The sequence below is a fragment of the Chenopodium album genome, chromosome 20, assembly GCF_948465745.1.
Source record: "Chenopodium album chromosome 20, dcCheAlbu1.1, whole genome shotgun sequence".
In the NCBI taxonomy this organism is placed as follows: domain Eukaryota; kingdom Viridiplantae; phylum Streptophyta; class Magnoliopsida; order Caryophyllales; family Amaranthaceae; genus Chenopodium; species Chenopodium album.
Genome location: NC_137853.1, coordinates 5,320,837 through 5,333,702, shown reverse-complemented (window position 1 = coordinate 5,333,702; position 12,866 = coordinate 5,320,837). Strand labels below are relative to the sequence as shown.

The 12,866-nt window shown below is 36.1% G+C and overlaps 1 protein-coding gene across 1 annotated transcript; it reads left to right on the top strand.

Moving 5' to 3' along the window:
• The first annotated feature begins 99 nt into the window (after window positions 1–99).
• LOC145597728 (uncharacterized protein At4g10930-like) lies at window positions 100–12,744 on the top strand. The gene is made up of 14 exons (XM_081653968.1): window positions 100–249; window positions 430–535; window positions 1,980–2,065; window positions 2,151–2,241; window positions 2,646–2,695; window positions 2,785–2,854; window positions 4,219–4,328; window positions 5,163–5,228; window positions 5,667–6,085; window positions 6,181–6,310; window positions 8,078–9,293; window positions 9,390–9,464; window positions 10,617–11,699; window positions 11,929–12,744. The coding sequence occupies exons 2-14, from the start codon at window positions 470–472 to the stop codon at window positions 12,142–12,144; spliced, it is 3,678 nt and encodes a 1,225-aa protein (XP_081510094.1). The 5' UTR covers window positions 100–249; window positions 430–469; the 3' UTR covers window positions 12,145–12,744.
• The last annotated feature ends 122 nt before the right edge of the window (window positions 12,745–12,866 follow it).

Genomic DNA, 12,866 nt, shown 5'->3' with positions numbered 1-12,866 from the left:
CACGTTCCATGTCGCCATGGACGGAACACCGAAGTCTAAACATTGAACACTTGTTACCGTGTGTAGATTTTCCACTTTATACTTTATAGTTGGACTTAAATACTCCTTCTTTAAAACGTTTTTTAAATTAAAAAATAAATTCCCAATTTTCATACCCAAAAGAATTTTTCTCCTTCCAATTTTGACTTACAAATTCAACAACAAATCATTTATCAATGGCACTCCTAATTTTCTCACTCTAGCTTTCAGGTTTTTTCTCTCTCTACAATTTCATCATTTCATCTCAATCCTAATTTGATTTTCCGATTTTTGTAATGATTTGATTATGATTTGTACAATTTGGAACCCTAGAATTGAGCGAATCCCTAATTCTATCCCGATTACGTTTTTGATTGATTTTATTGCTATCTTTTGAAATTCATGTTGCAGATAGTTGGAAATTGAGTTGAATATTGCTTGAGAGGGGAATATGGAGATTGAATTACTCAATAATGTACAATCTGAAGAAGATACTGTTGAAGTTGATGCTGAAATTGTAAGTTTTTAGCTGGATTTTCATGTTTTTGAATTGTTGTTTGAATCATTTGATTTGGTTGATTTTGTGTTTTGAAGAAATTGTAGGGTGTTAGAGCTGAAATTTGTGTAGTGTACAATTCTAAGGAGAGATTGCATGTGTAATTGTTTTTGAAGCTTGTTCTGATAGGAATAATTAGAATAAGGTAATATGAAAGCTTAAGCTGATTGGAGAAGAACTACTAAAGGTTTGATATGATTTTGCATTTCGCGCCCCTGAACCCGATATTGTTGGAATTTGTATGAGTTGCTTTAATATCTTTGTATTGATATTATTTGATTTCCTTGCAAGAATGGATCCAAAAAAGTTGGATAGGGAACTATTTTGGTATCTTAGGGCCTCTTCTTTTCAGTTTTTTCTCAGCTCAGCTCCAATCAGTTCAGTTCCTAATTTCCTTCTCTCATAAACAATTCATTTCAGCTCTATTCAGCGCAGTTCAGTAGTTCAGCTAAGCTCAGTTCAATAAATCAAAACAGACCCTTAGACCTTAGTTCAATTACTTGATAATGTGAGTAGCCTGAGTACAATTCTATTGTTGTAATTTACTGATGGAAGATTCCTGGCGTTCCTCATTGTTTTCGACCTTGTGCTTTGACGTTACAAAGGATAATCATAAAGTTGAACACTGTATTTTGATGTTAATGCAACTTGGGGGGAGAATTTATAATTATTTATGCGAAAGGATTAATTTAGTTTTTCTGCCTCTAGTGTAAGAACTCCAAGGTCTACTTGCTATGGAGCCGACAAATTCTAATAAGACTATGGCTTCCCCAACAATGTTGTAGAACAATGTGTTTTAAGTTAAAGGCCACTAGGACTGAGAATACTGGTCACATCTGTGTTTTTCCTATCTATGTAATCATTGTTCAGTGGCTAGAATAATGGGTGAAGGTGCTTTGATGCCTCAGAGTGAATGGGGAGCTTAAAGTCTGGCAGACAAGATTGCCATTCATTTGCAGGCTTGGCTTGCGGATTTGAATAGGGAATTCAGAAGTGCTAGTTCCATGTTATGGAATTCTGGTGGACGTGGTGGTAGATTGGTTTATATATTGTTAAAAAATGAATCCTTTATTCTCTCACTTTCATTTATTTGACTTTGGAATTGGGTAATTAGTACTCTTCCTGTTCACTTAGTCCGAAGCAACATGGGTTTGTGGTAGTCTCCCCTTGTGAAATCTTGTGCAATTGAAAAAAAAAAAAAAAAACTTCCATGTGATTGTATCGCTTTTTATGCGAATTCTTTGATTATCTATAAAAGGAAATAGTGAACAGAAACGACTTTGGTATATATTTGACACATGTTTCTGTTGTTTTACTACCATTTTACTTATCCCACACTATCTGTATAGTATCTGATGCATTGCATAAAATTTTACCTTTTGATGTATAACATTATTTGCTGTAGGATAATTTGGGTGCCGAGGGTGAAAGATGTGGCATATGCATGGATGTTGTAATTGACCGGGGAGTTTTGGATTGCTGCCAACACTGGTATGGAATCTTAAATGCTTTTTCAGTGACTTTGTTGACCTTTTAGTTCAGTCTGGTTATTAACTGTCGTATACTTTGGTTTCAGGTTTTGTTTTGTTTGCATTGATAACTGGGCCACTATCACAAATCTCTGCCCGTTGTGCCAGAATGAATTTCAATTGATCACATGTGTCTCTGTGAGTTTCATTACTTCTTGTCACAATGGATAGATACCATAGCATCCTCAGACCCTGGATCGCCTTAATTGTTGTTCCCTTAGACCTCTTAGAAAACTGTTCTGAGTAAATAATGATATTTTACTCCCTCCGTCTCTAAATAAAGTCCCACTTTAACTTGGCATCTTTGCCAACACATAATTATTCATTAGTATATAGACACCAGTTTTTACTATAATAGCATTTATTGTTTATATATTCTCAAAAGTAAAAGGCCAATATCAGCTCATGATTACATGAATATTGCAAACAGTCAAAGTGGGACTTTTATTTAGGGACGGGGGAGTATAATGAAATTGCAATTGGTTCATCGTCAACTTCAAAGATCAACCTGACCTAAAATGTATTAACTTGGGATAATGTAGGTGTATGACACAATTGGCAGCAGCAATATTGATGAGGATATAGATTCCAGGTATCAAGTTGGTTATGTGTTGCTGTAACATTATAATGACAGGTCTATGAATGATAATTAACCAGCATGCATGGTTTGCTTCTTTGCAGAGATGATGATTGGTGTGTTGAAGGAAATAACAACACTCCCTCCCTTCCATCCTATTACATTGATGAAAATGTAATTGTTCGCTTACTTATAAAATTTTGTCATTTGCATTACTACATGTAACACTGGTAGTAACTAACTTTTGTGGGGAAAAACGATTCAGGGGGACTGTCGTTCTGATGTTGCTTGTTATTGGTAAATTGTCATATTTAGTTCATTTCTTCATCTAAGGCATTATATGACTTGTTGTCTGCAAGGAGGACTAGCTTTTTTCCTTTCCCCTGTCGTAGCTATTTAGGATCCAGGTTTTAGCCTTTTCCTTCTATTGACTATATGTAAGCGATAAGTCGATAACTGAAAATTTTCATCCAACTCCTCTACATACAAACAGTATATATTAAAACCGACACACACAAATTGCCCCATCTCTTTGCTCATGTCTTTATCAACTTTAGTAACAGTTGATTCTGGTGCTAAATTTTTTTATTTAAGATGCATCATTCTGTATTTTATGGAATTCAGGTCATGTATACGAAGTGTTTAACCCTTTATATGGTAGAATTTATGTTTCAGCATGTTTCCTAGCTGAGGATGTTTCATTGGGTTCTTGCTGCCGTTGCATTACGTTAACCCCAGTGTTAGAGTAGGTTTTTTAAGTTTTATCACTTTATAATTCAGAGGTGAGATTCAGATATTTTTTGTGGATTCTCAAAGCTTTAGTTGGCTTGGTCTGAAGATTTAGAATGTCATAATCTAATGTTTGGCAATTTACTTTACTGTTTCGAGTGCTGTAGGTATTCTGATTATCCATATTCCTAATAGACAATAATGTTGTGTCAAGTTGTAGCTAGTTTGCACATGATAGCAGTTTGTATTGTATTGGTATAACTGGTTTCTTGTGCTCATGGTGTTATAAAAGCTCTTATTATCGAACCTCGTACCTACATATGGCCAACTACCAGATTTTTTGATTTTTCTTGGGTTTGTTTATGGAGTTGGGTGAGGATTTTTTTTAATTTATTTTTTTTATTTTTTGTGTGTGTGTGTGTGTTGGGGGGGGGGGGGGGGGGAGGGAGTTTTCAGTGGTTGCCAGAGTTGGTTTATTTTAATTACAAATTTAGGTATCTTGATACTTGTTCGTCATATGAGTCCTCTATCTTTAGTTTATCTTTGAAGCATCATCCTGTGATAGGCTAATAGCTACTTAGTATTCCTCAAATGCTATACACAAGCTTCTTTATGTATGCCCACTGTTTTGTAGTGCCATTTTTCTCTAACAAAGAAATAAATGATATTGGTCAGTTATTTGTCTTGAGTTATATGTTTGCTGATCGTTCACCATATCTTGCGTATAAGCTACAATTTGTTTAAGTGGTTTGATTCTGGTCAAAAGTTCTTTTTCCGCGACCTGTCTGATTACTTTGCACTCTGTGTAGGCAGTTACTTGCTTGGATGGAGATGGCTGCAAAATGCGGAGTGGTTCATTGACCTATGAAGAAACAATGACCCTTGATACTTCTATTGCTTGTGATTCCTGTGATATATGGTATTATGTCATGTCCTTTTGGTTTTTCAAAGGCAAATGTCAATCTATTCATGCTGTTGAGCTGTATCTTTGCTTACATTTTCAAGGCAGCACTGTAATTTGAAGATATTATAGTTTATTTGTTTGGCTATGTCTCTTGTTTGGTCCAGGTAGAACTATCGCTTGTTGCCCTACCTTGTGAAAAAGATATTGCAATTTTCTATTCTAAAAAATATGCATTCTGATACCCCAAATAACTAGCATTTCTTATTTTTACTTTTTTGTTGGCCAATTTTGGTATTAGAGTAGGTAGAGTAACCAAGGAAGTTAGGTTATTGATGTGTTCTTGAATCCTTTTGGTGCTAAATTTAGCCAAGTAACCTAGGTTAATAATTTTGGTATAAATACTCTCATTTTGTTTTCTGTCATTTTTTGCTAGTATGCTTTTATTTTTCTGTCTCTTCTTTTGTTATTCTTCTTTTGGGGTAGGGGGAGTTGGGCCAATGTATATAAATGCTCAAGGCACACTAGAGCAATGAAGGTCCTGCTACACCTAGGCACACCTTTTTAAAGTGAGGTGTACAATATAAACACCCATTTTTTTAATTGAAGTGTGTCTCGCGCCTCACTTAGATCAAAAAAGCACCCTAACCTAAATGCCTAGTGCCTAAGGCGCTTGTTTTATACACTGAGCTGGGCTGATTGGATGGTGTCAGTAAGCCACCATTTTCTTTACTCATCTTTGTTATTGGTTTTGTTTAGTTTAGAACTGTTTTTAGCTTTTGTCGTGTTGGGGTTTACTGACTTATGGGAGTCTGAAATTATGTTCTGATGTTTGGACTTATATGGTGGCAGGTATCATGCTTTTTGTGTGGGATTTGATCCTGAAGGCACAGGTGTAGATTCATGGCTGTGCCCTAGGTAATTCTGAAATACACCTTATTTTTATTTGTTGAACTTTAGCTTTTTGAGTGCCTTTTGAATGTGATGCTTGACCTTCAGGTCATCTACTGCTTCTGTATGTACAGCTGTGTTTTGCTATTACTTGGGTAGTACCTTGTTTGACCTGGAATTTGGAATAACATTAGCTGACTGATGAGCTGCATGCCCTATTTTTTCATAAGTTAGTTGATGTGTGCATGATCAAAGCTCTATAGCTGGTAAACTAGACATTCTCTTAATATTCTGTAGACAATTCTGTTATCACTATTATTTTTTTTGGGAAGGTGGTGTATCTGCATTTCCTATGTCTGCCAGGCTGTTAGTGTGAATTTATGCTGTGGTATAGCCATATAACTCTGTATGCAAAAATACATTGGCGGATAAACCTTTTAATTCTTCTCTATGCTCTGAATGTAGATGTCTTGCTAATGAAGTAGACCAGAATTCAGATCTCAAGGAAACATATCTAAGGGGAAATGATGTTGATCACCTTCATCTTGCTGACACATCTTCTGGAAAAGTGTCCATATGTGTTGCTGATTCAGGAGAAACAGCAGTGGTTGTCTCACGGATTGACAGTGAAGATGCTGTCGACGAACCGAATATGAATGGTCAATCTACTGGAGAACTTACTGATCGCTGTAAAGATAAGCAATTGGGCTCTGATTGTTGTTCATCTGAGATGAAAAAATTACCAGATCAAGGGATCGATGCTATCCAACCAGAATCACATGTCCTTTCTGCCAAGTTTGTAAACACTATTATAAAAAGTGAGCCAGATGAGAATGAATCAAGAATGTCTCTTGACCTCTTATCTTTTGCTTCAGCCTTCTCTGGTAAAAAATGATGTGTTTAATTATCATATTGTCATCTTTGACACTTTTCCTATTGTCATTTTTATTGATTTTTTTACTGTTTAATGTATTGGAAGATGAAAAGGCTAAGATTTTATCAAGTGGAGACGAGTGTCTGCATGATGCTTCAACTTATGAGAGTTTGGAAGATGTGAATTCTGATATTGCTCCGAGACTTGGTGTGAAGCGGAAGCGTCCGGAGAACAGGTCTTTTTCTTTTGTAACGTTTTTTTACTTCACTGAGTTACTTTTTCCCTCTGTCTGCCTTGTCTAAATATGTGTGTTTTCTCGGTGTTTCTGTTGACCCAATATGTTTTATGACTTCACTCTAACAGAGTGCTAGGAGTATTTTCTCTGAAGGGTAAATGATGTTGCAGAGCTAGGTAACTTTATCATCTGCACTCAAATTCAAAGCATGATCATTCAACACATAAAGTTTTCCAAGGTGATATGGAATCTCAGTTCAAAGGTGATGGGGTCCACATTCTGGGAGATTATAGAGCATGGTGGTTGAGAACTTTAGAAATGGTGTTGGAAGGTTAGAAAGGAAGAAAGGAGAAATTTTCATTTAGAGGTCCATGAAAATAGCTAAACGTTCACAATATGCATTATACCTTATAATCGGAAGCCTTCCTTGGGCTGTCATTAATTAATACCAATTTAATGAGTACGTGGTTCTACAAATGTGGTATACGTATACCTGCAGGAGTGGTTGGCTTTTGGATCTTAGGTGGTGAAGTGGGTTATATTGCAGCTCAACTAATCGTTTATTTCCTGGTGCACTATGATTTGAGTTCTAAACTTCGTTTCAATACTTTTTTGTTGGAACTAATCCGATCCAATGTGAGAGTTGGGAGCCTTAACCTGGTAAATCCAGGTTGAATATTAGCTGATCCAATATACTTTAATGCCAGACTTCGGGTATTGTGGGATTTCAGGTACCTGATCTTGGACCAAAAATGATTTGTGCTCTGTCTTTCTCCACTTTCTTTGGTACATGTCATTTTCTAGTTTGCGATGTTTAAAGTTTGAATTGGGCTTATAGTTGAAACATTATCTGGTATTTTGTCTCTTTATTTTTTGGGAGTACAACTAAGTTATTGGAAGAAACTGTGTATCGGAGGTGGTCCATGGATTTATCATATCATTACCTTATGGTCTGTTTGTGGGATGTCAGGAATTCTGGGAGCTGGAACCCGCCCCATGACCCTAGTTAGAACCTGTATATTGAAGCATTTACTTTGCGTTGGTCTTTGGACATGCTGATATCAAACTATTTCTTTTCGTCCCTTTTGTGCTGTTTGGGGGCTCCTTAATTGACCAGCTTCTCATCAGCATATTCTTTTGACTTTCTAGGTTTAAAATTGTATGTAGTAGGCTATATATTTTCGGTTTCATGTAAAATTTGAGGATAGTAAGAACAGTCTATTTGTCCTGAGAAAATAATAGGATTAGAACTATGCTTTATATCCAACTTATAGGTAAACTAGTATTATCTTCATTGTGACCCTTCAATCAACCTCTTTATGTGATGAAGCTTTTGTAAGAGGTATAAGCCTATCACATAGGACTGCATGTGAATTCTCCTGGGGCTTGTTGCCCAATTGTGGTATACTGATTATAGCATAAAACTAATTATGTAATTGCATTTTAGTATGTAACTTACCATACAAAGCAGAGTCTTCTCTTTGTTGCCTGATTAGTAGGTCCATTTCATGTAGTAAGATTGCACTCTCTCAGGCCTCTCCATTGTACTCTCTCTATTGTCTTACTTATGATTTATAGGCCCATTTTCTGATTGCTAGGTCGAGACGTCAAGTAGTCTTAATCAAAATTCAAAACTTGCTAACAATCAGACATGACTGCAGCAGACATACGTAGGGATAGAAGAAAGTGTTAACATGGTGACTTAAACATTCCCTTATTTCCTATAAATACTGATTTGTGCTTTATTTTGTGTGTCCTGAAAAGCAGTTCTCAGACAATTGATTGCAATGGGCATCATGAAGGTAAACTTGAGGGTGCATCTTCATCAAAGAAAGTAAAAGCTCAGAGACGTATCAGAAATAGTTCTTTGAATGACCAAGCAGATGTCTGTGCTTCTGAGAACTTGAAGAAAAACAGAAAACCAATAAAAAGATCTGTAGATGAAGTAGACAAGAATATAATAGTGAAGAAGAGCCGACCTATTGATATAATGAGTATAGTCCAGGGAGTCAAAAGTAGCACAACAAATAGGTCTGTACGTGAAAAGGAGGTTGGTAAATGTGCTAAGGTAGAAAAAAGTGCAGCTGGACTACGAGTAAAAAAGATCATGAGGAGACCTGGTGACGAAAAGGAGTCAGAAGCTGTAGTACAGAAACTGAGAAAGGAAATCAGAGAAGCTGTTCGTAATAAGCCGTCAGATGACATTGGGAAAAGCATCCTTGACCCTAATCTGCTAACTGCTTTCAGAGCTGCAGTAGCTGGATCTGTGGCTGAACCAGCTAAGAAGGTATCTTCAGCAGTGGTCAAAGCAAAGAAGTTAATGTTACAGAAGGGAAAAGCAAGGGAGAATCTCACAAAGAAGATATATGCAACATCTAGTGGAAAAAGAAGGCGTGCATGGGATCGTGATTGTGAAGTTGAATTTTGGAAGCATCGCTGCTTGACAACTCCTAAACCAGAAAAAATTGAAACTTTAAGAATGGTTCTTAACCTTCTTAAAAGGAGACCAGAAACCAAAATTGCAGATCAAACTTCTGAGGAAGACACTAAGTCTCCTATTCTTTCAAGGCTTTATCTAGCTGATACTTCGCTTTTCCCTCGAAAAGATGATATCAAGCCTCTTTCTGTTCTGAAAGCAGCTGCTTGTTCCAACCATAATAACCTGCTCTCTTCAGGAGAAAGTACTATGGCATCTTTGAAAAGAAATGAGGATCCTGCTCCAAGTAATATTGCTTCTGCTGATGACAAGAAGAGTGTTTGCGCCAGTAATAGAAATGGAGCTGTTTCCGGGAAACTACATGCAAGTGGAAACCCCGATAAGGTCTCTTCACAAAAGAAAATTACTGGTGAAAGGAATGAATTTAAGATTGATAAAAGGAAATGGGCACTAGAGGTTCTTGCGAGGAAAACAGCTTCTGATGTTTCGGGACCCACGCAACAGAAACAAGAAAATGCTGCATTAAAGGCTAACTATCCTTTGTTGGTATGTCATAATCTCGTTTTAGAGTTTCCTTGTCTATTATTCATTAAATATTTGATGTATTTCTAATAAGCTTCTCTGATTTCATTGACTGAACAGGCAGAATTACCGACAGATATGAAACCTGAACTAGCACCCACTCGCCAGAATAAGATTGCAATATCAGTTCGGCAGGTATCTGCTACTTCTTGTAATTGTAAAACTATGAGTGTTTGCTACCTCTGCAGCAATAACTCTTAAGGTCTGCTATGGTACAGAAATAACACAACAGTTGGTCATGTTATAGTTATATTAACAGTAGTACCTTATAAAATTTGGTGAATTGAAGCACCTCAATCCGTGATTAACAGTGTTTGGATAAAGAAATGGGAGGGTGGGGATGAGGAGAGAAGGGGAAAGGGAGGGGAGGGAAGAATAATGATTTTTTCTTCCAATTCTCTCCATTGTTGGAGAGATCAATTTCTTACAATTTAAATCCCTCCTTTTCTCTCCCTACCAATTCCCTTCATTCCTCATTTGTTGTCCAAATGAAAGATATTCCAACCCTTCATTCCCTCCATTTCCTTCGATCCAAACACACTCTAATAGAGACACCGAAAAGTGAAGAAGCTTATAGTAGTCATATGTCTTTATTGTCTATTGCAGTACAAGTAATAGTTTTGTGAGCAATACCCATGGATCTATGTAACAATCCATGCTAATTTATATCCTACTTCTAAATGAGCTCTGTTCAAAAAAAATATATGTAATATTCAAAGGAGAGAAGTAGCGAGATAACTAAGAAATACATCTACCATTATATGAAAATCCAATAGTGAATAAAAGTGTGTCAAAAAAATAAAAATATAAATAAATAAATAAACAAATAAAATTGTGAATAAAAGTGTACAACATGTCTGATTGGGCTGAGGGAACAATATTTATCCACAAATTATTGTTTTGAATCTGCTGGTTAAATGTAGTCTATGAAGGCAGTCACGCCTTTTATTTCTCTTAAAGGTTTTTTACTAAAATCAATATGGTGGGACACTCTTCTCTAAGATAATATGTTTATATTCATGCAAAAATCATCAAAATAATCCATAAAAATATCATTGAAGACAAACATAATTACATTCATTCTAAGCAGCCTCATAATCTAATCATACACACAAAGATACAATTAGAGTACAAAAAAGAAAACAACTTTTATTTCAATAAAGGATATATGTATTGCTTGACAGAACAATAGGATTATAATTGCTTGCTTGATAAGTTGATAGAATGATAGCTTTGTCTAACTGATCAATCTTCATTAAGGACTTATGCAGCTTTTTTTATACGCAGACACAACTTTACCGCTTGACAGAACATTTCCTCAAGATGACAAATTTGTCATCTATGCATCGAACTGCTGAAACTGAGCTGGCTGTTGCAGATGCTATCAACATTGAAAAGCAGGTTGCGGACAGGTCCAATAGCAAGGCTGTCTATTTGAATCTTTGTTCACAGGAGATACGAAATCGTACAAATTGCAGTACTTCCAACACTCCGGTTGAACCCAGTCCTTCTAGCCCTGTACCACCAGTAGGCTCCAGAGGTTACTCTGAATCTACTCTTTCAAGCCCAGTACCAGTATCCTCCAAAGATGACCAATCTTCGACATCATCACCTAAATCTGAAGCTGAGGCAGCGTTGAGAGCTGCTGGTCTTTTGTCTGATTCTCCTCCGGGTAGTCCACTCCAAAAGGTTGCTGATCTTAGTGGTGATAAGACTTTAGGAGAGGTCAAAGAAGAAGAACTAACAAGTATATTTGAAATGGATTGTCATCCTGATCTAGACATTTATGGTGATTTTGAGTATGATTTAGATGAAGAGGACTATATTGGGGCTACTTCAATTAATGCATCAAAGGGGAAAGAGGAAGAGGGGGAGTCCAAAGTGAAAGTTGTTTTCTCCACTCTGAATACCATTGAGTTAGATAATGCTTCTGAGGCTAAAGAGCAAGATTTGCTGAAGACTGATACACTGAGCACACCAGATTTACCTGCATGCCCTAATGATATGGGCACTGAAAGCTCACCCATGAAGGATAAGGTTGATTCTGTACCACTTTCTGGAGACACCTCTCTGGATGGAGAATGTGAAGAGCTCTCGGTCGCAGAATGTGAAGCGCTATATGGTCCAGACCAAGAGCAATCAATCAAACATTTTTCTGTGGTTCCAGCCGACAATTCAGATTTGCAGACAGCTAATAATCTTAATTTTAGCAGTTCCAACCAGAATAAATTGACCACTGATTCTGTTTACAGCATAATTGTTGGGGAAAATTCTTCCGACTCTTCTGTCTTTAGAGAAAAGGCTGACAGAGAGAAGAATGATCTCAAGGTTGACAAGAAAAGTGATCATGCTGAATCGGTGCAAAAAAAGGTATTAACTTCCTCCAGTACATTTTTCTGGTTTGTGGTTCTTTGCTGTTGCACATTAATCAGTTATATAGTCTTATAGACCTCTGCTTAAGTATTTGTATTACTAGTACATTGTTTATCAAAAACTGCCTTTTTGCATAAGCTTAGGTATAACTTGCATAGTTTTATGGCTGTGGATGTCAAGGAAACTTTGCCTTAAGTGACAAAATTTTGAATGATATTGGGTGCAGGTAGAAGCTTATATAAAAGAGCACATCAGGCCGCTTTGCAAGAGTGGTGTGATCACAGTGGATCAATATAGATGGGCAGTAGGGAAAACGACTGAGAAGGTGATGAAACATCATTCTAAAGCCAAAAATGCCAATTTTCTTATCAAGGAAGGTGAAAAGGTGAAGAAGCTTGCTGGACAATATATTGAGACGGCCAAGCACAAGGAAAATAAGTGAAATTTTATGTCATTTTATAACAAATTGATAAAAATTCCCATTTTCAATGTCTTGTACATATGAACAAAATATTGAGACAAACACTGCTGACTTAGGCAATTTAACCTAGCATAAATGAACAATCTGTAAAAAGTGAAAAAAAAAAAAAAAAAAAAAAAAAAAAAGAAAACAGCAATTTCCTATATGTTAACTGTCCTATTCTTTGTTGAATTGGGTTTATATCGTAATTTCAATTACAATCAAATAACATACAGAAGTACAGTGTAGCCATCCTACAATAACCCAAATGAAAAAATTATAATCAACTTCTGTTTTATCGACCTGAACAACTATCCATGGGAATTAAATGATCGTATTTCAAGAGTGCCTTTAAGTATCGTATTTGCCTTATCTAATCTTAATTTATTTTTATTTTTTTGAAAATATCTAATCTTAATTACTACAAATCATTTAGACATAAATTTTAAGTAATGAATAGTGTAGAAAGTAAATTATGGTCTAAAGAACAATAAGTTAGTGGTAATTATAAGGTGTAGCTATTAAACTAAGACGAGGGGAAACATGCTTTGTTGTTTGACCTTGTTTTAATCCAACACCGGCTAGGCGGCATCTGTATATACAAGTATAATGCTATATTGCTATTTGTAATAAAAATTCCTTTTATTTCTTTATGTACTTTCTAAAGGTCACAATGAAGCCTCTACCAACTACACCACGAGCTA

What these genes read in the sequence shown, in the direction of transcription:
- LOC145597728 (XM_081653968.1), top strand. Translation starts at nt 470, where the DNA reads ATGGAGATTGAATTACTCAATAATGTACAATCTGAAGAAGATACTGTT. An exon ending in TTGAAGTTGATGCTGAAATT is followed by an intron (nt 536 to 1,979) that starts GTAAGTTTTTAG and finishes TATTTGCTGTAG; the next exon opens with GATAATTTGGGTGCCGAGGG. An exon ending in GATTCATGGCTGTGCCCTAG is followed by an intron (nt 5,229 to 5,666) that starts GTAATTCTGAAA and finishes CTCTGAATGTAG; the next exon opens with ATGTCTTGCTAATGAAGTAG.